Source organism: Piliocolobus tephrosceles, chromosome 4, assembly GCF_002776525.5.
Source record: "Piliocolobus tephrosceles isolate RC106 chromosome 4, ASM277652v3, whole genome shotgun sequence".
Taxonomy (NCBI): Eukaryota; Metazoa; Chordata; class Mammalia; order Primates; family Cercopithecidae; genus Piliocolobus; species Piliocolobus tephrosceles.
The window spans coordinates 91,848,593-91,875,362 of NC_045437.1; the positions used below are offsets into that span (position 1 = coordinate 91,848,593).

General features: G+C 40.3%; 1 protein-coding gene across 10 annotated transcripts in view; it reads right to left on the bottom strand.

Moving 5' to 3' along the window:
• MCTP1 (multiple C2 and transmembrane domain containing 1) overlaps positions 1-26,770 on the bottom strand; it is a 594,518-nt gene that overhangs the window by 236,474 nt on the left and 331,274 nt on the right. For all 10 annotated transcript variants that reach the window (XM_023212153.3, XM_023212158.3, XM_023212156.3 and 7 more), the window contains 2 exons: positions 16,645-16,787; positions 7,209-7,288 (listed from right to left, as the gene is read on the bottom strand). In XM_023212153.3, coding sequence (XP_023067921.1) covers positions 7,209-7,288; positions 16,645-16,787 — 223 coding nt within the window. The remainder of the gene's footprint in view (positions 1-7,208; positions 7,289-16,644; positions 16,788-26,770) is intronic.

Genomic DNA, 26,770 nt, shown 5'->3' on the forward strand with positions numbered 1-26,770 from the left:
GGCTATGGGCTGGAATGAAGGACTTAAATTCCTAAGTTTTTAGGAATAGGAAAGGCTGCTCTTTTGTCCAGTCTGAGGCAACAATGACTATTGGAAGACCAATCAGCCATTGTGCTAAAACTAAATTGACTGTAATGCGTAAGGGAGTTCTACACTTTACATTTCTCTAGTCATCTACATTTACAGAAATAGAAAGTAGTGATCTGGCTCATTACTCTGCTTTCCTGTTTTCCACCATCCCTGCTGCACGATGTAACATGATGATCCAAAACAGCCATGAATTCCTTCTCAAAATCATCAAAGATTCCATCCTGGCTAACACGGTAAAACTCCATCTCTACTAAAAAATTCAAAAAAAAAAAAAAAAAAAAACTAGCCGGGCGAGGTGGCGGGCACCTGTAGTACCAGCTTCTCGGGAGGCTGAGGCAGGAGAATGGCCTAAACCCGGGAGGCGGAGCTTGCAGAGAGCTGAGATCCGGCCACTGCACTCCAGCCTGGGCTACAGAGTGAGACTCTGTCTCAAAAGAAAAAAAAAATGCAAAAAGTTAGCCAGGCGTGGCGGTGGGCGCCTGTAGTCCCAGCTACTTGGGAGGCTGAGGCAGGAGAATGGCGGTGAACCCGGAAGGCGGAGCTTGCAGTGAGCCGAGATCACCCCACTGCACTCCAGCCTGGGCAACTGAGCCAGACTCCATCTCAAAAAAAAAAAACAAAAAACAAAAAACAAACAAACAAACAAAAAAAAACAACCATCAAAGAGGGTTTCACAGCTTCCTTTGCAGCCTATTTCAGCATGATCTTTTCTAACGGTATTTTTTTTATTCTATAGTACAAATCAATTCTTAGTTCCTATGTTGAAATTCACTTTGAAATATATAAGCCCATTATTAGGTGTAAGGGATGATTAATATTAGTAACAATAGCAACTTTGCAACTAGGGAAGCAATGATATGTAACTGAGCAAATACAAATAACCTGCCTCCACCTTAGGAGCACTCCTTGGTAATCCGGCAATGGCAAAATCAGATTCTACCATGGCTCAAGTGACAAGAGAGTTGCTGTTTCTGAAGCAAAGTGAACACACTGTATTTTATATATAGTAGTCCGATTCTTAATAATTATGACTAACATGCATATTTTTTTATGCCCCATTAAAACCATATGAGCAACATGAAAGGAAGGAATGTGTCTTTTATCTCTTGATTCCTGGCGCTTAGCACAGTACTGGGTGTCAGGCCTCCGAGTCAAAGCTAAGCCATCATATCCCCTGTGACCTGCATGTACACACCCATATGGCTCCTTTCTGCCTTAACTGATGACATTCCACCACAAAAGAAGTGAAAATGGCCTGTTCCTGCCTTAACTGATGACAATACCTTGTGAAATTCCTTTTCCTGGCTCATCCTGGCTCAAAAGCTCCCCAGCTGAGCACCTTGTGACCCCCCCACTCCTGCCTGCCAGAGAACCACCCCCTTTGACTGTAATTTTCCTTTACCTACCCAAATCCTGTAAAACAGCCCCACCCCCTATCTCCCTTGGCTGACTCTCTTTTCGGACTCAGCCCGCCATCACCCAGGTGATTGAAAAGCTTTTTTTTATTTTATTTTTTTATTATTATACTTTAAGTTCTAGGGTACATGTGCATAACGTGCAGGTTTGTTACATATGTATATATGTGCCATGTTGGTGTGCTGCACCCATCAACTCGTCAGCACCCATCAATTCATCATTTATATCAGGTATAACTCCCCAATGCAATCCCTTATTGCTCACACAAAGCCTGTTTGGTGGTCTCTTTACATGGACGCACATAACATTTTAGTGCCGTGACTCGGATCGGGGGACCTCCCTTGGGAGATCAATACCCCGTCCTCCTGCTCTTTGCTCAGTGAGAAAGATTCACCTACAATCTCGGGTCCTCAGACCCACCAGCCCAAGGAACATCTCACCAATTTTAAATTCCCTAAGGGGCCTCTTTTTATTCTCTTCTCCAGCCTCTCTTACTATCCCTCAACCTTTCTCCTTTCAATCTTGGCGCCACACTTCAATCTCTCCCTTCTCTTAATTTCAGTTCCTTTCCTTTTCTGGTAGAGACAAAGGCGATGCCTTTTATCCATGGACCCAAAACTCCGGCGCCAGTCGGACTGGGGAAGACAGTCTTCCCTTGGTATTTAATCAGGCGGGGATGTCTGCCTGATTATTCACTCATGTTTCAGAGGTGTCTGACCACGAAGGGATGCCTGCCTTGGTCCTTCACCCTTAGCAGCAAGTACTGCTTTTCTGGCGGGGGTGGGGTGGGGGGCAGGGGATGGGGGGATGGGGGGCGGGGGAGTTAGGGTCAAGAACCACCAACCCCTTCTCTACCTGTCTCTACCCCCTCTCTGCTTTTCTAGGGGGCAAGAACCTCCTGACCCCTTCTCTGCTTTTCTGGGGGGTAAGAACCCCCAACCCCTATCTCCACGTCTCTACCCCTTTCCCACTTTTCTAGGGGGCAAGAAACTCCCGATCCCTTATCTCTGTGCCCCGACCCCTTATCTCTGCATCCTGACCCCTTTCCCGCTTTTCTGGAGGGCGAGAACCCCCCAACCCCTTCTCTCCATGTCTCTACTCTCTCTTTTCTCTGAGCTTGCCTCCTTCACTATGGGCAACCTTCCACCCTCCATTCCTCCTTCTTCTCCCTTAGTCTGTGTTCTTAAGAACTTAAAACTTCTTCAACTCACACCTGACCTAAAACCTAAATGCCTTATTTTCTTCTGCAACGCTGCTTGACCCCAATACAAACTCGACAGTAGTTCCAAATAGCCAGAAAACGACACTTTCGATTTTTCCATCCTACAAGATCTAAATAATTCTTGTCATAAAATAGGCAAACGGTCTGAGGTGCCTGACATCCAGGCATTCTTTTACACATCGGTCCCTCCCTAGTCTCTATTCCCAAAGCAACTCGTCCCAAATCTTCCTTCTTTCCCTCTCGCCTGTCCCCTCAGTCTCAACCCCAAGCGTAGCTGAGGTTTTCTAATCTTCCTTTTCTACAGACCCATCTGACCTCTCCCCTCCTCACCAGGCTGAACTAGGTCCCAATTTTTCCTCAGCGTCCGCTCCCCTACCCTATAATCCTTTTATCACCTCCCCTCCTCACACCTGGTCTGTCTTACAGTTTTGTTCTGTGACTAGCCCTCCCGCACCTGCCCAGCAATTTCCTCTTAAAAAGGTGGCTGGAGTTAAAGACATAGTCAAGGTTAATGCTCCTTTTTCTTTATCCAACCTCTCCCAAATCAGTTAGCGTTTAGGCTCTTTTTCATCAAATATGAAAAACCCAGCACAGTTCATGACTCGTTTGGCAGCAACCCTGAGACGCTTTACAGCCATAGACCCTAAAAGGTCAAAAGGCCGTCATCTTCTCCATATACATTTTATTACCTAATCCACTCCCAACATTAAATAAAACCCCCAAAATTAAATTCTGGCCCTCAAACCCCACCACAGGATTTAATTAACCTTGCCTTCAAGCTGTACAATAATAAAGTAGAGGCAGCCAAGTAGCAATGTATTTCTGAGTTGCAATTCCTTGCCTCCACTATGAGAGAAACCCCAGCCACATCTCCAGTGCACAAGAACTTCCAAATGCCTGAACCGCAGCAGCCAGGCATTCCTCCAGGACCGCCTCCCCCAGAAACTTGCTTCAAGTGCTGGAAATCTGGAAACTAGGCCAAGGAATGTCCGCAGCCCAGGATTCCTCCTAAGCCGTGTCCCATCTGTGCGGGACCCCACTGAAAAATGGGACTGTTCAACTCACCTGGCAGCCACTTCCAGAGCTCCTGGAACTTTGACCCAAGGCTCTGACTGACTCCTTTCCAGATCTTCTTGGCTTAGTGACTGAAGACTGACGCTGCCCGATTGCCTCGGAAGCCCCCTGCACCATCACGGACACCAAGCTTCAGGTAACTCTCACAGTGGTGGGTAAGTCCGTCCCCTTCTTAATCAGAATGGAGGCTACCAACTCCACATTATCTTCTTTTCAAAGGCCTGTTTCCCTTGCTTCCATAACTGTTGTGGGTATTGACGGTCAGGCTTCTAAACCTCTTAAAACTCCCCTACTCTGGTGCCAACTTAGACAACATTATTTTATGCAATGTTTTTTAGTTATCCCCACCTGCCCAGCTCCCTTATTAGGATGAGACATTTTAACTAAATTATCTGCTTCCCTGACTGTTACTGGACTATAGCCACACCTCACTGCCACCCTTTTCCCCAGTTCAAAGCCTGCTTCACATCCTCCCTTTGTATCTCCCCACCTTAAACCACAAGTATAGGACACCTCTACTCCCTCCTTGGTGACCAATCATGCACCCCTTACATCCCATTAAAACCTAATCACTCTTACCCCGCTTAACGCCAGTATCCCATCCTGCAGCACGCTTTAAAAGGATTAAAGCCCATTATCCCCCGCCTGTTACAGCATGGCCTTTTAAAGCCTATAAACTCTCTTTACAATTCCCCAATTTTACCTGTCCTAAAACCAGACAAGGCTTACAGGTTATTTCAAGATCTGTGCCTTATCAACCAAATTGTCCTGCCTATCCACCCCATGGTGCCAAAGCCACATACTCTCCTGTCCTCAATACCTCCCTCCACAACCCATTATTCTGTTCTGGATCTCAAACATACTTTCCTTACTATTCCTTTGCACTATTCATCCCAGCCTCTCTTCACTTTCACTTTGACTGACCCTGACACCCATCAGGTGCAGCAAATTACCCGGGCTGTACTGCCACAAGGCTTCACGGACAGCCCCCTTTACTTCAGTCAAGCCCAAATTTCTTCCTCATCTGTTACCTATCTCAGCACAACTCTCATAAAAACACACGTGCTTTCCCTGCTGATTGTGTCTGGCTAATCTCCTAAACTCCAATCCCTTCTGCAAAACAACAACTCCTTTCCTTCCTAGGCATGGTTAGTGTGGTCAGAATTCTTACACAAGAGCCGGGGCCGCGTCCTGTACCCTTTCTGTCCAAACAACTTGACCTTACTGTTTTAGCCGAGCCCTCATGTCTGCTTGCAGCAGCTGCCACTGCTTTAATACTGTTTGAGGCCCTACAAATCACAAACTATGCTCAACTCACTCTCTACAGTTCTCATAACTTCCAAAATCTATTTTCTTTCCCCCACCATCGCTCAAGACAACACTTATGCTGATAAGGTAGCTAAAAAGCAGCCATCAACAGGCATCAGATATCATCACTCAGGACAATGCTTACGTTACGTTAGCTAAAAAATGAGCTAGCATTCCAACTTCTATCCCTCACAGCAGTTTTCCTCCTTCACATCGGTCACTCCCACCTACTCCCCCGCTGAAACTTCCACCTATCAATCTCTTCCCACACAAGACAAATGGTTCTTAGACCAAGGAAAATATCTCCTTCCAGCCTCACAGGCCCATTCTATTCTGTCGTCATTTCATAACCTCTTCCATTGAGGTTACAAGCCGCTAGCCTGTCTCTTAGAACCTCTCATTTCCTTTCCATCCTAGAAATCTATCCTCAAGGAAATCACTTCTCAGTGTTCCATCTGCTATTCTACTACTCCTGAGGAATTTCTCAGGCCCCCTCCCTTCCCTACACATCAAGTGCAGGGATTTGCCCCCTCCCAGGATGGGCAAATTGACTTTACTCACATGCCTCGAGTCAGGAAACTAAAATACTTCTTGGTCTGGGTGGACACTTTCACTAGGTAGGTAGTGGCCTTTCCTACAGGGTCTGAGAAGGCCACCGCGGTCATTTCTTCACTTCTGTCAGACACAATTCCTCGGTTTGGCCTTCCCACCTCTATACGGTCTGAGAGCAGACCGGCCTTTATTAGTTAAATCACCCAAGCAGTTTTTCAGGCTCTTTGTATTCAGTGAAAGCTTTATGTCCTTTACCGACCTCAGTGTTTAGGAAAGGTAGAACGGACTAATGGTCTTTTAAAAACACACCTCACCAAGCTCAGTCACCAACTTAAAAAGGACTAGACAATACTTTTACCACTTTCCCTTCTCAGAATTCAGGCCTATCCTCAGAATGCTACAGGATACAGCCCATTTGAGCTCCTGTGTGGACACTCCTTTTTATTAGGTCCCAGTCTCATTCCAGACACCAGACCAACTTGGACTGCACCCCAAAAACTTAGAGTCTAAAAACTCAGCAACCAAGCAAGTAATTACGCTGACCCCCCCTTAGGCTCTCTCTAATTAGATGTCCTAGATCCTCCTGATTCTTAGTCGTTTAATACCTGTTTTCTTCCTTCTCTTATTCAGAGCTTGTGTCTTCTGTTTAGTTTTTCAATTCATACAAAACCACATCCAGACCACCACCAATCATTGTATATGACAAATGGTCCTTCTAACAATCCCACAATATTGCCTCTTACCACAAAATCTTCCTTCAGTTTAATCTCTCCCACTCTAGGTTTTCACGCTGCCCCTAATCCCACTTGAAGCAGCTCTAAGAAACATTGCCCATTATCTCTCCATACCACAAAAATTTTCGCCACCCCAACACTTCAACACTATTTTGTTTTATTTTTCTTATCAATATAAGAAGACAGGAATGTCAGGCCTCTGAGTCAAAGTTAAGCCATCATATCCCCTGTGACCTGCACATACACACCCAAATGGCCTTATAAACCCAGATGGCATGTACACACCCAGATGTTCCTGCCTTAACTGATAACATTACCTTGTGAAATTCCTTTTCCTGGCTCATCCTGGCTCAAAAGCTCCCCAGCCGAGCACCTTGTGACCCCCCACCCCTGCCTGCCAGAGAACCACCCCCTTTGACTGTAATTTTCCTTTACATATCCAAATCCTGTAAAACAGCCCCACTCCTATCTCCCTTGGCTGACTCTCTTTTCAGACTCAGCCCGCCTGCACCCAGGTGATTAAAAAGCTAGTCTGTTTGGTGGTCTCTTCACACAGATGCTCATGACACTGGGAAACACAGCAGGTAGGCATCCAAGAAGTTTTTGGTTGAAAAGTTGTTGAATGAGGCAGTTAGGGAAGATGCCATTATTTCCACTGAGTAAGTGAGGAAGATGGATTTGAGAAAGGCTGACTAGCATGAAAGCTCACCACTGTAAATGACAGAACTAGACCCCAGATCAGCTGACATTTTCTGTTACACAAGTCCACTGCATGACAAGGGGTGGTGATATTACAACAGTTCAAAAGTTACCTGTTTAACTCCAATTGTGTCAGATCCAGAAAGGCTGAGCCCATAAAGTCATCTTGTAGTCCAAAATCATAGTCAAATACCTGAGAAGCCAAAGAGAAAAAGCCTTGTTATAAATATCTCCAATACAAGCTTTATGTGATAATGTCTTGGTCATAAAATGTTGGTTGTCTGTGTCACGAAAAGCATACTAATATTTATTTTTTAAAATAATTGTTTTTGTACTTTGGAATATTAGAGTCTCACAAAATACTTAAAGAAAATTACATTTTATTTTTTACTTAATATTAGTGATTGATTATATCAAAGAGAACTTTAAGGTAGATGTAACAATCAAATAAAATATAGTAAATCTTCAAAAATGTGGGAAGAAGTATATAATTCAACAAGTATGTCTTTCATATTGGGCTATGGTTGATGAGAATATGATTCCAATATCTTCATATTTTTAGGCCATTAAAGATACATTTGGTGATATAGGACAATGCCACTTTAAACATACAAATAAGTAAAAAGATACTACGATGAATGTACTTTATAAAGTTTTACTAAGGTGAAGTTAAAATAAAGTTTTATTGTCACAAACAATTACTGGGGGATAATATGAATATGACTAACAACAACAAAACTAAAATGAAAGGAAAAGAAAGAGATAATGCACTTCTTCCTTTTGTCAATACTCTCTATTCAGTATCTTCTCTGTGTCTTGTGTGGTTCTTATTCACTCTGTGGTAAGACAGACAGACAATGTCTCTGACCTCTTGGATTCTACATGGAGGGTCTGAGATGGCCTATAAACACCTAAATACAGTTCAGTTATAAGTGCCATGGAGCAAATAAATGTCTAAGAGGTGTGTGGGGAGCTGCTATTTTAGATGAGGAGACCAGGAACTCCTCTCTGAGGAAGGATATTTGTGTAGACACCCAAATAATAGGAAGGAGTATGCTATGCTAGTATGAGCAAGAGCCCTCCAGCTGAAGGAAACGGCAAGCCCAGGAGAGGGACTGACATGTTTCACACATCAGTTGTGATCAGCAAGAAACGAGTGGGGTTGAAGTAAATGGAGAGAGACAGAGAATGGAAGGATGCTGGAGGGATAGTTCAGAGCTAGACAAGTTAGGACCATTTCCAAAGGATGCTAAGTGAATGGGAACTGGCTAACTTCCATCCATCTATTAATTTTGTCACTTGTTCATTCCCTCAGCCAATACTAAGTACTCATTATGTGCCAGGCAATATGCTAGCAACTGAGTAAACAGTGGTAAGCATAACTGCCATTCTCAATGCTTACAGTTTAGTGAGGGAGACAGACATTAAACAAGGAAGTGCATGGGTGATACACAGTTACAAATTCTGATAAGTGCTTTAAGGAAAAGAAGAGAGAATGAAAAGAAAGTGAAGAAGTAAGTAAGGAATATCAGGGAAACCCTTCACAATGAAAAACAAAAAATGCTACCAGATGAAATGTAGAGCTGTCACTTCCTGACCTTTTCAGACAGAAAACATTTGTATTGAACACTGGAGTAATTGAGCATAACCAGATAAATCTGTTCTTGAATGGATGACCCAGGCCTTTGGCTGCTCCAGAATGTGAGAATCCATGAAGCTGAATCGATAGCCCCGCAATTCTTGGCACAACAGTTAGAAAGCTCAAAGCAGAGCAGCCCTGAATCAGTTGCTGGGTTTTTGTTGCTGTTGTTGTTGTTGTTGTTGTTGTTTCTTCCATATTACAGGTGTACTTCAATTTAAGAAAACTTAATATGTAAAAATTTGATACTTAAATAAAAAGATAAATACTTTGCATTACAAAAGGATTCTTAGATTTGAAGAGTCACATGGGGATTTATTTAAGTAATAAGCTCCCCTAATGCCTTTTAAATTATTCAATTTGCAGTCATTTGATTTACATACAACCTTTCAAGAGTGCATTTATTGTAGAAAGCTCAGCACTCCTACAGTAAATATTCTCCTTGATCAATTACACTTCTGAGCATTAGTCATCTGCTCAGTGGCACAGCACATGCATGTATTGCACATCTTAGGCAACTGACATCTCTGTATTTGCAAGTGGCTGCAGCAGTGTATTTTACAACATACAATTTACACCAAAACATTGGAGAAATTTCTCTTGTGGAATCTTATCTAATCATATCACCCTTAGGCTTAAAGTCTTGGGAGAGAAAATAGGTGGCATATAATCAGTGAGATCACCTGAGGTTCACCCACACATATGAGGTGGAGAGCTGTGAATCCAGTGAATTTATTAGTGCAGACAGCCCAACTGGGCGATTCAACATTCAACGTCTTTTCACTCTCATAGTGAGAGTCTTTCCTATTATCCGACTGCTAGATGTGTACTTTAGCTCTCAATTCCTATTAATCTGCAAAGGCATAAACATGGGAAGAAAAGGAAACACTAGAATCCATGCATTAATGAAATTATTAGCTATGCTACTTGGTTCCAAGCTCTACATACTATTTATTTGTCAGAGGGAGCATCGCTCTAGGTGAGCTTCAGAAATACAGAGCATAGGAGAGATATAAAATAGGAAAAGGTACTCCCACTGCACTAACAACAAGCACAGTTAATGCTTATTAATGTTTATTCAATATTTACTAGGCACAACCCAGTTAACAAGGTATTGTTGTTTCTATTTTTCAGATAATGAATCCAAAGCTGAAAAAGCACATGTTGTTTTCTCCCCAAATCCTAGGGTTAGTAAGACACAATATTCAAATCTTGTTGTATCAAGTGTCATAAACAGAGTGTGTTTAAATTTCACAAATATATCTTAGGCACTCACTCTAAGAGAAGCACTGAGAATTAAAACATGAATGATTTAGATGAGATTCTTTCTTTCATGGAGCCTTCACACCATTAGTTGGAAACATTAGATAGCAGGTAGAAGTTGCTTGGGACTTGGTAACATCTTCTGCATTCTCAAGTGAGTTTAGAACAATAAATATTTAATTTTAAACAACAAATGCACCTTACTGTTTACAGAAAATCCATTGGGAAGTGTACCAGTTAAAATGCTTTTGCTTTTGTTTTTAATAGAAAACTCAACTGGCTTCAATTTCTAGCTCAAATGACTGAAGAAATGTCTATAGGTAATTATGGCTTCTGGGAAGTTTTAATTTGGCAGTTCAAAATGATTCATGCATTTATTAATGCATTTATTTGAAAAATATTTGGTGAGCACCCACAATGTTCCAGGTACTGTTCTTGGCATTTGAAATATAGCAGTGATCAAAACAGTGAGTCTTTGATTTCTTGGAGCTTACATATGGGGTGGTGAGAGATAGGCAATAAAGAAATACATATGCCAAGTAATAGTGATAAGTGCTAAGGAGAAAATTATTTCAGAGTACTAGAGTGGTGGGAACTACTATTTATACATGATGTTCAGAAAGGACAATCAGAGTGGGAGGTATTTCCCCATGATGGGAAAAGTATGTTTCATAATGAGGGAATAGGAAAGTGCATTCCGTGAAGAGGAAAGTGTCTTCCACAAGAAGGGAACAGGAAATAGAAAGGCACTGAGGAAACTGGCCAAGGGTCAGTGAGGCTGAAAGTAGTAAGCAAGAGAAGAGTACTGGAACATTAGTTCAGGCTTAGGCCATGGAGCCTACTAACATATTTTAAAGTCTGGGAGAAGGATCCAGAGGGGAGACTGAGAAGCAACAGCTACTGAGGGAGCAGGAAGACCAGGAGAGTGGTATCCTGAAAACAAACTGAAGAAAGAATGTTAAGACAGAGGAAGTAGTTAACTATATCAGTTCTCATCAGAGCTTCCTCATCATTACTGCCTCAATAGCTCCCCTAGGATCCTAATGAACCCGAGTTTGGGTTCTCTGTTAGGGATATTAGTTGAGGATTTTCCCAACGTATATCCCTTTTTACCTTTTCTATGGGCTCCCAATTTTTCTCTTTGAAGATCCATGTGGTTCAATGGACACTGACTTCACCATTTCCTTTAAAAATAAAGGCAACCTTTGCTAGCCATTAAGCCACTTCCATATCTTTGGCCAGTAAATAGGCATGGGATATGAGCTGGCCCAGCTGGAATGGATTCAGTACTTTGCTGGGAATGTTGGGACAAAGCAGCTCACACTTCCCCACTAGACTTGAATAAAGAAGCATGCCACTCTGGACCTCCTGGAAGTTGTTTCCATTTAAATGTCCAGAAAAGTGGCTCCCTACCTGTGCCTCAGAATAACCTATTGAGGTGTTTTAAAAATACAGAAGCTTGGACTCTTACTTCGGAGGTCTTGAATCAAAGTCTTAGCAAGTGAAACTTGTACCTCTAGATTCTTTAAACCTTTATGAATAACTCTGGTGTACAACCAGGGATGAGAATCACTGGTATATGACATTTTTAAAGTGCCCTTATAAGCTACTGACAAATAATTTTGGACAGGACAGTAATGTGGTCCTTAACTTAAACAGAGCTTAGAGTAACATTTTCAACTTTAACTCTTAAGCTTGGATAGAAATGAATCATTAAAAAGTCAGAAAACAACAGGTGCTGGAGAGGATGTGGAGAAACAGGAACACTTTTACACTGTTGGTGGGACTGTAAACTAGTTCAACCATTGTGGAAGACAGTGTGGCGATTTCTCAAGGATCTAGAACTAGAAATACTATTTGACCCAGCCATCCCATTACTGGGTATATACCCAAAGGATTATAAGTCATGCTGCTATAAAGACACATGCACACGTATGTTTATTGCAGCACTATTCACAATAGCAAAGACTTGGAACCAACCCAAATATCCATCAATGACAGACTGGATTAAGAAAATTTGGCACATATACACCATGGAATACTATACAGCCATAAAAAAGGATGAGTTCGTGTCCTTTGGAGGGACATGGATGCAGCTGGAAACCATCATTCTCAGCAAACTATTGGAAGAACAGAAAACCAAACACTGCATGTTCTCTCTCATAGGTGGGAATTGAACAATGAGAACACTTGGACACAGTAAGGGGAACATCACACACTGGGGCCTGTTGTGGGGTTGGGGGAGGGAGGAGGAATAGCATTAGGAGATATACCTAATGTAAATGAGGAGTTAATGGGTGCAGCACACCAACATGGCACATGTATACATATGTAACAAAACTGCACATTGTGCACATGTACCCTAGAACATAAAGTATAATAAAAAATAATAATAATAAAAGAAATGAATTATTTAAGGAAATGTCCAATTTGTTAAAATGACCATCTTAGAAACAGTTATGTGGTCCCATACAATTATTTTTCTAATCTATCAGAATGTTTCTATTTTTTAGAAGAGTGCTCCCAATTAATACTCCAATCTCCAACTCATGATTAGGCCAAACAAACAACAATTTACATAAATAGATTCCCCTTTATGTTACTTTTATCTCTTCTACTGCAATTCTGGTGTTCACTGTGAACCTGGGATAATAATGTCAATGAAATAACAATGAAGAATTTGAATTCAACTGAAATGGGTGTCAAATTTATCCATTATCTAAGATGCGTGTTGGAGCATCACTGTGAATACAGGGCAGACTAAAGTGGCTCCTGTCTCAATTAAAAGCACTGCATTTTAACTCCAAGCTTCTATTCTTACCTTATTATATATAGATTGTATAGGTATTTCTCCAAGCCTTGTTCTCACCTGCATAGAATATGTTCTTTTCATTCAAATTAAAAGTTACATAAATTCCAACCAATTGCAAAGAATATTTTTATTTTGTGTAGTTTTTTTTTTTTAAATGACAGTTCCAAGATTTTTTAAAAATACAATGTTTTTACTAGAAAAGGTACAAGCACTTCAACTTGAATGCACTTTTATAACCTTGACTCAGAATTGAATTTTGTTTTCCTTGGCAATTTTTACATTGGTAGAAATCAGATTACAGGCTACTGATGGACTCTTCTTTTTCCTCTAACTATAGATAGGAGGGTTGTATACTTGATGTGTTCTAATTATCTAGTTCACAGATGCATTTCATACTCTCAGTCACTACAGCATTGATTAGTCCCTAAAAAATCTTTTGGGCAAGTAAGTCATAATCTGTTGTGGAGGATGTGGGCATCATATCAGAACTCAGTCAGTCAAACACACAGGCCTGCATAGAGACAATAAAAATGATGCAATTTTTATGAAATTCTAATAACTTCAAATATTATTTCCACTAAGGTACCTTATTTGATTCTTCCTTCAAGATTAGGCAAAAAATGGAACACAAATAATGGAAAAAATAAAGCAAAAAGTTAGAGATTTTCTTCCAAGAAAAGTCGTAGGCATTTTACAGAAAATGAAAATCAACTGAAAAAAATAGGAAAGTATTTAAAAAGTATATTTAATACTTTTAAAATATTATAAAGTATTGCATATAATAAAGTAACATCATTTTATATGGGTACTAGTGTCTCAGAGACTTGTATGATTCCTATTTAACTTGTCTTTCTTATATAGAAATGTAAAAAGTAACAATGTAAAAATGTAAGTAAAAGTATTAAAATATTTAAAAATGACTGTGTATTCTCTTCTGTATGGTAGAAGTTAAATTGTGGCTACATAATCTTATATATTGAAAGCTCAAAGTGATTTGAATAAAAGTTCAACAACCTTTGGGCTTTCTTTCTTAGCTTCTTTACTCATACTGTGTCATTAGCCAAGCCTTCTGACCTGCATACAGTGTTGCTGTCTTCATTTACAGCATATGTACATTTATAGTATATGTATGTGTACTGTATATACGTAGACTATATATATACAGTATATGTATAGATACATGCATATATACACCTATACTGTATATTTATACATATAAATACATACTTATATATTCTTGTTCTCAAGTCAAGACCATTTCTGCCACAATTTACACAATTTTGGCCAGGTGTGGTGGCTCACACCTGTAATCCCAGCACTTTGGGAGGCCAAGGTGGGCGGATCACGAGGTCAGGAGATCATCCTGGCTAACACGGTGAAACTCCTTCTCTACTAAAAAAATACAAAAAAATAGCCAGGCGTGGTGGCAGGTGCCTGTAGTCCCAGCTACTCAGGAGGCTGAGGCAGGAGAATGGCGTGAACCCAGGAGATGGAGCTTGCAGTGAGCCAAGATTGCGCCACTGCATTCCAGCCTGGGCGACAGAGCGAGACTCTGTCAAAAAAAAAAAAAAAAGTATGAATTTATGGGGTGCAAGTGTAGTTGTGTTCCATGTGTAGACTGTGCATAGCAGTCAAGTCAGGATTTTCAGGGTATCCATCATCTGAGTAACATACACTGTACCTATTAAGGAATTTTTCATCATCTAGCCCCTCGCTACCCCCTCATCCTTCCAAGTCCCGTGTTTATCATTCCACTATGTCCATGTGTGCACATTATGTAGCTCCCACTTATAAGTCAGAACACGACCATTCTTTTTTTGTATACTTCAGTTTTTTGTTTATTTCTTTTTGAGCCTAGTAAGACATTTCTTTTGAAAAATGCATTTTGACATTTGGATTTCTACATAGATGAATACTTATTCTTGAGCACAAGAGAATACCAAAAGCACCTGACCAATATCTACCATAATTTGGGGAAGTTCACATGTAACCCTTTCAAAGACAGGACAGCCACATGGTTCTTTCATGGAGTAATATCCCACTAATGAAAGACAGATCCAAAGTAGAAGTAATTACAAATAAACTTCTTTCTTCTCATGATTTTGCACTTCAGCAACATTAATGAGATCCAAGCAGCCTGTTGCTGTCCTTATTAACACCTGCTTTCTTTCCTGACCATTTTCTTCATAACTGCCATTGCTCTAACTCATGTCTCCTGATCCCCCACATCCCCACTCAAGAAATAATACTTCCTTCATAGGCCACTTGTCTTTTCCTTATTCCTTTTTCATTGCCTATCTCAGCTCTTTATTACAAAGATAACTCCTTTTTTTCTCATGTGGATATTTCTTTCTCTCTAGAAGTGAGGAGCAGCGAATAAACATCTCTGACCATAAAGCTCTTCCCTTTTGTGGGAGAAGGGTTGGCTATGCACACTCTCATATTAACATTATAGTGTCATCCCATATTATGTAGCTAAAGATAGTTCAATAATACTATTTATGGCCGGGCACGGTGGCTCATGCCTGTAATCCCAGCACTTTGGGAGGCCAATGCGTGCAGATCACTTGAGATCAGGAGTTCAAGACCAGCCTGGCCAGCATGGTGAAATGCTGTCTCTACTAAAATTACAAAACCTAGGCATGGTGGTGAGTACCTGTAATCCCAGCTACTGAGGAGGCTGAGGCAAGGGAATGGCTTGAACCCAGGAGATGGAGGTTGCAGTGAGCCAAGATCGTGCCACTGTACTCCAGCCTGGGTGACAGTGAGACTCTCTCTCTCAAAAAAAAAAAAAAAAAAAAAAAAAAAAAAGCTATTTAATAGATTTTCTTTAGCCAATGTCCAATGGAAACAATTTATTATGCAAGTGTGTGTCTATTTTCTCTCTAATGACTTATAGAAAATTATTAACTGTATACTTAGGAGATTCTCTTTCCAACCTTCTTATAAACTATCCTCTCATAATTTCAGTAACAACTTGATTATTTCTATTTCTTGTTCCTTTCTGTAGAGGAAAGAAACAACTAGAGGTAATACAATGATGATATGAGGGGACGAAGTATGCCTAGTGATTGCTGAAAGATGAGATTTCTGGCTCATGTGCCAGTAGTGACAACTTAGGGAAAAGGGTGGGATATGTGCTGTTATGGTAAAAGTAGAAAAAGGTCTGGTCACTGAATGAACAGTCAGAGCCTAGGAGCAAAAAAGAATGTAAGCACCTAGAGATACGAATTAAAGAAAAGTTGGGCATGAAAATAAAATAAGGAATAGGGCTCAGAATAGGAACTAGGTTGCAATTCCTCAAGTTCTTCTCTTTCTTTTAATCACATCAAATTAGAGGAAAGTCTCCCTACCCCCACCCCCCATTTTTGGTAATCTAATAGAGATAGGAATTTTTCTCCCCCATCACCTTCACCCTTCTCATGTTCCAAGTAAAGCATTTTGCTTGCAACCAGAAATGGCAGATCTTAAATAATACAATTTGTAAACAGAAAGACTGGGTTCTGTGTAAGCTCTCCTTTCTGTTAGATTATATGGAAACTTATTTTCATATGATCCCAAAGTGCACTAAATCAGTTGGCAATACCAAGCACAAGGAATATACTTCATAATCTTTCTAAATGACTGGCAAGAGAACTGTCCTGGAGAAAAATGCCCCTGCTAGCTCCTCCTTCCCTCTATCTCACTTCTATCATATTATCAATAGATTAGAGTGGTGAATAGCAGAACACATCTCTGGTGAAAACTCTCATCAGACAAGGAAACATGGTAAAACCCAGTTAAATAGGGATTTCCACATCAGTTTCTATCAGAAAAAAACAAATAAATGTCTCACCTTTATATACAATGGCTCCCTAAGATGATCAACCAGAATGCAAGCTTTTTCTTCCCACACAGGGTTGAGGTTCTTGTGTATTATCTTACTTCTAAAAACTTCTTTTCCTCCAATTTTAAACTTCACATATGGATCACTCGTCCCTGTTAAATAGATACAGATTGATCCATGTTAATCATGCCTTGGTTTGGAAGCAAGAGAATCACTCATTGAAACAACAAAAAACTATTTAAAGGAAGAAAAGTTAAATGAAAATTATCTATGGAAAAATAAGAGTTAAGTGTTTTCTTATGAATTTTTTATTATATATTGAAGTGATAAATAATAATAATAATGATTATTATTGTTATTTTATCTTCTGATCTTAATCCTGTAACCTTGTCCTGGTAGTTAAAAACAGTGTATTCCAGCAATCCCACTAGTGGGCATGTACCCAAAGGAAAATAAATCATTTTATCAAAAAGACAGCTGACTCAGATGTTTATCACAGCACTTTTCACAATAGCAAAGTCATGGAATCAACAGACCATCGGGTTAAAATCTGATATATATATATGCATGCCATGGAATACTACTCAGCCATGAGAAAGAAATCATGTCTTTAGCAGCAACATGGATGGAACTGGAGGCCATTACTCTAAGTGAAATGACTCAGAGAAAGAAAGTCAAAAACCGCATGTTCTCTTTTACAAGTGGGAGCTAAACAATTGGTACACATGAAGACAAATAATGGAAAAATAGACATTGGAGATTCCAAAAGGTAGGAGGATGGGAGAGGGATGAAGGATGAAATACCACCTATTTGGTACAATGTATATGACTTGAGTAATGGGTATTCTAAAATCCCAGACTTTACCACTACGCAGTACATCCATGTAACACAACTGCACTTGTCTCCCAAAATCTATTTTTTTAAAATCACATTGTATTGCATGTTGAATGTGTAAATTTAATTAAAGTTATAAATCATAGAGATTGATATTTCTCTTGATATCATCTGGTCAACTATAAAAAGATGTTTAATAATCTTCGCTGATTTAAATAGTTTTAAAAGCATATATATGCTGCTAAAAGTTTATACTAGTCTAATGGGCTTAGGAAAAGATGTGTGTTAAAGTGGGCTTCACTTCATCCTTGGTCCCATATTTTTTCTTGCTCAGAATTTTCAATTTTAGAATGTTAGGAAGGGGCGGAGGTCTCAGAGAAAGACATCAGGAGAAAGGGGAACACATGTTTAATCAGTGAACTGGATTCTTTGTATTATCCTTTAAAACCTTCTAAACTCCCTGTAATGATAAAGAAAATCAGTGTTGATTCCCAGGCAAGATAGCCAAATAGGAACAGCACCAGTCTGCAGCTCCCAGTGAGACCAATGCAGAAGGCAGGTGATTTCTGCATTTCCAAGTGAGGTACCTGGTACATCTCAGTAGGACTGATTAGACAGTGGGTGCAGCCCACAGAGGGTGAGCAGAAGCAGGGTGGGGCATCATCGCCTCACCCAGGAAGCTCAAGGGTTCAGGGAACTCCTTCCCATAGCCCTGGAAAGCCATGAGGGACCATGCCATGAGGGACTGTGCTGTCTGGCCCAGGTACTATGCTTTTCCCATGGTCTTCATAACCCACAGAGCAGGAAATTCCCTCAGTTGCCTATGCCACAAGGCCTCCGGTTTCAAGCACAAAACCGGGCGGCCGTTTGGGCCCTTTGGGAAGACACCGAGCTAGCTGCAGGAGTTTTTTTTTATCCATACCCCAGTGGCGCCTGGCATGCCAGCAAGACTCTTCACTCCCCTGGTAAGGGGGCTAAAGCCAGGTTGCCGAGTGGTCTTGCTCAGTGGTTCCCACCCCTCTGGAGCCAAGAGAGCTAAGATCTACTGCCTTGAAATTCTCACTGCTAGCACAGCAGTCTGAAGTCAACCTGGGAGGTGCAGCTTGGTGGGGGGAGGGGGGGGTCCGCCATTACTGAGGCTTGGGTAAGCCATTGTCCCCTCACAGTGTAAACAAAGATGCAGAAAGTTCGGACTGGGCAGAGCCCACTGCAGCTCAGCAAAGTCACTGTAGCCAGATTGCCTCTCTACATTCCTCCTCTCTGTGTGGGGCATCTCTAAAAGAAAGGCATCAGCCTCAATCAGGGGTTTAGAGATAAAACTCCCATCTCCCTGGGACAGAGCACCTGTGGGAAGGGGTGGCTGTGGGTGCAGCTTCAGCAGACGTAAAGGTTCCTACCTGCTGGCTCTGAAGAGAGCAGCAAATCTCCCAGCACAGAGCTCAAGCTATCCCAAGGGACAGTTTGCCTTGTCAAGTGGGTCCCTGAGCCCCGTGCTTCCTGACAGGGAGATACCTCCCAGCAGGGGTCAACAGACACCTCACACAGGAAAGCTCTGGCTGGTATCTGGCGGGTGCCCCTCTGGGATGAAGCTTCCAAAGGAAGGAGCAGGCAGCAATCTTTGCTGTTCTGCAGCCTCTGCTGATGATACCCAGGCAAACAGAGTCTGGAGTGGATTCCCCAGGAAACTCCAGTTGAATTGCAGAAGAGGGGCCTGACTGTTTTAGAAGAAAACTAACAAACAGAAATGAATAGCATCAACATCAAAAAAAAAGGACGACCATGGAAAATTCCATCCAAAGGTCATCAACAGCAAAGACCAAAGGTAGATAAATTCACAAAGATGAGGAAAAAAATAAAACCGCAAAAAGACTGAAAATTCCAAAAAACCAGAATGCCTCTTCTCCTCCAAAGGATCACAACTCCTTGCCAGCAAGGGAACAAAACTAGATGGAGAATGAGTTTGATGAATTGAGAGAAGTAGGCTTCAAAAGGTGGGTAATAACAAACTCCTCTGAGCTAAAGTAGCATGTGGTAACCCAATGCAAGGAAGCTAAGAACCTTTATAAAAGGTTAGAGGAACTACTAAACAGAATAACCAGTTCAGAGAAGAACATAAATTACCTGATGGAGCTAAAAAACACAGCATGAGAACTTCATGAAACATACACAAATATCAATAGCCAAACCGATTAAGCAGAAGAAAGGATATCAGAGATTGAAGATCAACTTAATGAAATAAAGATTGAAGACAAGATTACAGAAAAAAGAATGAAAAGGAATGAACAAAGCCTCTAAGAAATATGGGACTCTGTGAAGAGACCAAACCTATGTTTGACTGTTGTACCTGAAAGTGACAGGGAGAATGGAACCAAGTTGGAAAACACACTTCAGGATATTATCCAGGAGAACTTCCCCAACCTAGCAAGACAGGCCAACATTCAAATTCAGGAAATACAGAGAACACTGCAAAGATACTTCTCGAGAAGAGCAACCCCAAGACACATAATCATCAGATTCACCAAGGTTGAAATGAAAGAAAAAATGTTAAGGGCAACCAGAGAGAAATGTCAGGCGGCCTACAAAGGGAAACCCATCAGACTAACAGTGGATCTCCCTGCAGAAATCCTACAAGCCAGAAGAGAGTGGAGGCCAATATTCAACATTCTTAAAGAAAATGATTTTCAACCCAGAATAAGAAGCACTAAATACGGAAAGGAAAAATCGGTATCAGCCTCCGCAAAAACAAACCAAGATGTAAAGACCATTGACACTATGAAGAAACTGCGTCAACTAATGGATGAAATAACCAGATAGCATCATAATGACAGGATCAAATTCACACATAATAATATTAACCTTAAATGTAAATGGGCTAAATGCCCCAATTAAAAGGCACAGACTAACAAATTGGATAAAGAGTCAAGACCCATTGGTGTATTCAGGAGACGCATCTTATGTGCAAAGACACACACAGGCTCAAAATAAAGAGATGGAAGAAGATTTACCAAGAAAATGGGGGAAAAAAAAGCAGGGGTTGCAATCCTAATCTCTGATAAAACAGATTTTAAACCAATGAAAATTTTTAAAAAAAAGAGAAAGAAGGGCATTACACAACAGTAAACAGATCAATGCAACAAGAAAAGCTAACTATCCTCAATATATATGCACCCAATACAGGAGCACCCAGATTCATAAAGCAAGTTCTTAGAGACATACAAAGAGACTTAGACTCCCACACAATAATAGTGGCAGACTTTTACACCCCACTGTCAATGTTAGACAGATCAACAAGACAGAAAATTAACAAGGATATTAACTCAGCTCTAGACCAAGCAGACCTAACAGACATCTACAGAACTCTCCACCTCAAATCATCAGAATATACATTATTCTCAGCACCACATAGCATTTCTTCTGAAATCGACCACATAATTGGAAGTAAAACACTCCTCAGCAAACGCAAAAGAACAGAAATCATAACAAACAGTCTCTTAGACCACAGTGCAATCAAATTAGAACTCAGGATTCAGAAACTCACTCAAAACTGCACAACTACATGGAAACTGAACAACCTGCTCCTGAATGACTACTGGGTAAATAACAAAATTAGGGCAGAAATAAATAAGTTATTTGAAACAATGAGAACAAAGACATAATATAACAGAATATCTGGGACGCAGCTAAAGCAGTGTTTAGGGGGAAATTTATAGTACTAAATGCACACAGGAGAAAGCTGAAAAGATCTAAATATGACACCCTAACATCACAATTAAAAGAGCTAGAGAGGCAAGAGCAAACAAATTCAAAAGCTAGCAGAAGACAGGAAATAACTAAGACCAGAGCAGAATTGAAGGAGATAGAGACATAAAAAAAATCAATGAATCCAGGATCTGGTCTTTGAACAGATTAACCAAACAGACTGCTAGCCAGGCTAATAAAGAAGAAAAGAGAGAAGAATCAAATAGATGCAATAAAAAATGATAAAAGCAATATCACCACTGATATCCCACAGAAATACAAACTACCATCAGAGAACACTATAAACATCTCTGTGCAAATAAATTAGAAAATCTAGAAGAAATGGATAAATTCCTGGACACATATGCCCTCCCAAGACTAAACCAAGAAGAAACTGAATCCCTGAATAGACCAATAACAAGTTCTGAAATTGAGGCAGTAATTAATAGCCTACCAAAGAAAGAAAGTCCAGGACCAGATGGATTCACAGCCGAATTCTACCAGAGGTACAAAGAGGAGCTGGTACCATTCCTTCTGAAACTATTCCAAATAACAGAAAAAGAGGGAATCCCCCCTAACTCATTTTATGAGGCCAGCATCATCCTGATACCAAAACCTGGCAGAGACACAACAAAAAAAGGAAATTTCGGGCCAATCTCCCTGATGAACATCGATGTGAAAATCCTCAGTAAACTACTGGCAAACCACATCCAGCAGCACATTAAAAAGCTTATCCACCACGATCAAGTCGGCTTCATCCCTGGGATGCAAGGCTGGTTCAACAGACACAAATCAATAAACATAATCCATCACATAAACAGAACCAATGAAAAAACACTACATGATTATCTCAATAGATGCAGAAAAGGCCTTCAATAAAATCCAACACCCCCTTATGCTAAAAACACTCAATAAACTAGGTGTTGATGGAATGTATTTCAAAATAAGAGCTACTTATGAGAAACCCACAACCAATATCATACTGAATAGGCAAAAGCCGGAAGCATTCCATTTGAAAACTGGCACAAGACAAGGATGCCCTCTCCCACCACTCCTATTCAATACGGCACTGAAAGTTCTGGCCAGGGCAATTAGGCAAGAGAGAGAAATCAAGGTATTCGAATAGGAAGAGATGAAGTCAAATTATCTGTTTGCAGATGACACGACTGTATATTTAGAAAACCCCGTTGTCTCAGCCCAAAACTCCCTAAGTTGATATGCAACTTCAGCAAAGTCTCAGCATACAAAATCAACGTGCAAAAATCACAAGCATTCCTATACACCAATAATAAACAAACAGAGCACCAAATCATGAGTGAATTCCCATTAACAATAGCTACAAAGAGAATACAATACCTAGGAATATAACTTACAAGGGATGTGAAGGGCATCTTCAAAGAGAACTACAAACCACTGGTCAAGGAAATAAGAGAGGTCACAAACAAATGGAAAAACATTCCATGTTCATGAATAGGAAGAATCAATATCATGAAAATGGCCACACTGCCCAAAGTAATTTACAGTTTCAATGCTGTTCCCATCAAGCTACCATTGACTTTCTTCAAAGAATTAGAGAAAACGACTGTAAATTTTATATGGAACCAAAAAAGAGCCGGTGTAGCCAAAACAATCCTAAGCAAAAAGAACAAAACTGGAGGCAACATGCTACCAGACTTCAAACTATACCACAAGGCTACAGTAACCAAAACAGCATGGTACTGATACCAAAACATATATAGACCACTGAAACAGGACAGAGGCCTCTGAAATAACACCACATATCTACAACCATCTGATCCTTGAAAAACCTGACAAAAACAAGCAGTGGGGAAAGGATTCCCTATTTAATAAATGGTGTTGGGAAAACTGACTAGCCATATGCAGAAAATTGAAACTGGACCCCTTCCTTACACCTTATACAAAAATTAACTCAAGATGGATTAAAGATGTAAATGTAAGACCAAAAACTATAAAAACCCTAGAAGAAAGCCTAAGCAATACCATTCAGGACATACGCATGGGCGAAGACTTCATGACTAAAACACCAAAAGCAATGGCAACAAAAGCCAAAATTGACAAATGGGATCTAATTAAGTTAAGGAGCCTCTGCACAGCAAAAGAAACTATCATCAGAGTGAAAAGGCAACCTACAGAATGGGAGAAAATTTTTGTAATCTATCCATCTGACAAAGGACTAATGTTCAGACTCTACAAGGAACTTAAACAAATGTAAGAGAAAAAACAAACAACCCCATCAAAAAGTGGGCAAAGGATATGAACACTCTTCAAAAGAAGACATTTATGTGGCCAAGAAACATATGAAAAAAGGTTCATCATCACTGGTCATTAGAGAAATGCAAATCAAAACCCCGAGATACCATCTCATGACCGTTAGAATGGTGATCATTAAAAAGTCAGGAAACAACAGATGCTGGAGAGGATGTGGAGAAATGGGAATGTGTTTACACTGGTGGTGGGATTGTAAATTAGTTCAACCATTGTGGGGAAGACAGTGTGGTGATTCCTCAACAATCTAGAACTAGAACTACCATTTGATCCAGCAATCCCATTACTGGGTATATACCCTAAGGATTATAAATCATTCTACTATAAAGACACATGCACACATATGTTTACTGTGGCACTATTCACAATAGCAAAGATTTGGAACCAACCCAAATGTCCATCAATGATAGACTGGATAAAGAAAATATTGCCCATATACATCATGGAATACTATTCAGTCATAAAAAAGAATGAGTTCATGTCCTTTGCAGAGACATGTGTGAAGCTGGAAACCATCATTCTCAGCAAACTAACACAGGAACAGAAAACCAAACAGTGCATGTTCTCACTCATAAGTGGGAGATGAACAATGAGAACATATGGGCACAGCAAGGGGAACATCATACACTGGAGGCTGTTGGGGTGTGGGGGACAAGGGGAGGGATAGCATTAGGAGAAATACCTAATGTAGATGATGGGTTGATGGGTGCAGCAAACCACCATGGCACATTTATACCTATGTAACAAATCTGCACGTTCTGCACATGCATCCAAGAATATAAAGTATAATTTAAAAAAAAAAAGGAAGAAAGAAAATCAGAGTTGCCAAGTAAGTTGTTCATGGATACAAAGCTAGCAAGAGATGGAGTTAGGATTCCAACCAAGGCTCTTTGACTCTAATGCCTGCACTATTTCTACTACACCTACAAAAAGGAAGAGCCCTCACATATGTACAAATATATCATTTCTCATCTTTGTGTGAAGCTGATGAATGAGACCAATCTTGACCTAGTGAGTCTCTGCAGCTGTTAAAGATTCCTGGAGAAGGTAACTTAGTGATGTCCTTAAGTAAATCATTCCAGTGTGTAACAATCTTCACCATAAGAAAATAATTCTTTATGAAAGGCCTGACTCCTTTATGAAAAGTTTGACTGCATTCTTCTTCTTTTGTCTACATTGAAGCTACAATTAATAACTATAGTCTATATGATTTAAAGAAAAATGTGAGAATTGTCTATTCACCTCCTTAGCCCACTTTTTATGTGATTTTTTTTCTTGCTAATTTGTTTGTGTTCACTGTAGATTCTGGATATTAGTCCTTTGTTAGATGTCTAAATTGTGAAGATTTTCTCCCACTCTGTGGGTTGACAATTCCCAAAAGAGATATACAAATTACCAACAAATATATGAAAAACTGGTCAACGTCACTAAAAATCAGGGAAATGCAAATGAAAACCACAATGCAATACCACCTTACTCCTGCCTGAATGGCTAAAATTAAAAAAAAAAAAAGATGTTGGTGTGGATGTGGTAAAAAGGGAACACTTCCATACTGCTGGTGGGAACGTAAACTAGTACAACCAGTGTCGAAAATGGTGTGGAGATTCCTTAAAGAACTAAAAGTAGAACTACCATTTAATCCAACAATCCCACTACTGGGTATACACCCAGAGGAAAAGATGTCATTATACAAAAAAGATACTTGCACACACATGTTTATGGCACCACAATTTGCTATTGCAGAAATGTGGAACCAATCCAAATGCCCATCAATCAATAAGTGCATAAAGAAGTTGAGGTATGTGTGTGTGTGTGTGTATATATATATGTATGAGGTGTGTATATATGTATGTATGTGTGTGTGTATATATATATGTATGAGGTGTGTATATATATATATACACACACACACACAATGGAATACTACTCAGCCATAAAAAGGAATGAATTAATGGCATTTGCAGCAACCTGGATGGGACTGGAGACTATTATTCTAAGTGAAGTAACTCAGGAATGGAAAACCAAACATCGTATGTTCTCACTCATAAGCGGGAGCTAAGCTATGAGGATGCAAAGGCATAAGAATGACAGTGAACTTTGGAGACTCAGGGGGAAAAGGTGGGAAGGGGGTGAAGGATAAAAGACTATACATTGGGTACAGTGTGAACTGTTTGGATGACGGGTGCATCAAAATCTCACAAATCAGCCGGGCGCGGTGGTTCATGCCTGTAATCGCAGCAGTTTGGGAAGCAGAGGCGGGTGGATCACGAGGTCAGGAGATCAAGACCATCCTGGCTAACGAGGTGAAACCCCGTCCCTACTAAAAATACAAAAAATTAGCCGGGCGAGGTGGCGGGTGCCTATAGTCCCAGCTACTCTGGACGCTGAGGCAGGAGAATGGTGTGAACCAGGAGGCGGAGCTTGCAGTGAGCCGAGATCGCAACACTGCACTCCAGCCTGGGCGACAGGGTGAGACTCCGTCTCAAAAACAAAAAACAAAATCTCACAGATCATCACTAAATAACTTACGTAATCAAATACCACTTGTTCCCCCAAAAACCTATGGAAATAAAGAAGAAATATATATATACACACATATACATATGTGTACATATATATACATATATATGTGTGTGTAATACATCTTTAAACTTGAAAAAAAATAAAGAAAAATGTGAGGTGGGCTCTGAAAACTGGTGAAAGCTAGCTCTCTACTTCCAAGATGGCACCTTGCTGCTGTGTCCACACATGGTAAAACGTGAAAGGACAAAAAGGCCTAGCTACTAGGTCCCCTGAGCCCTTTTATAATGGTGCTAATCCCCTTCAAGAGGGCAGAATGCTCGTGACTTAAAGATCTTCTAAAGGATCTACCTCTTAAAACTATCACACTGGGTCTTAGGTTCTAACATATGAATTTTGATGAGGAGGAATACATACAGTCAAACTATAGCACTATCCATTCATTGATGGACATTTAAATTGTTTCCATATCTTGGCTATTGTGAATAATGCTGCAATGAACATGGGAGTGCAGATATCTCTACTAGATCCTGATTTCATTTTTATTGGGATAAATACCCAGAAATGGGATTGCAAGGTAATATTGTAGTTCTATTTTTTTTTTTTTTGAGAAAACTCCATATTGTTTTCCTTAATGGCTGTACCAATTTAGATCCCCATTAACAGTGAACAAGGGTCATATTTTCTCCAGATACTGTCCAACACTTGTTTTCTTCTTTTTTAAATAATAGCCATCCTAACAGGTGTGATTTGATG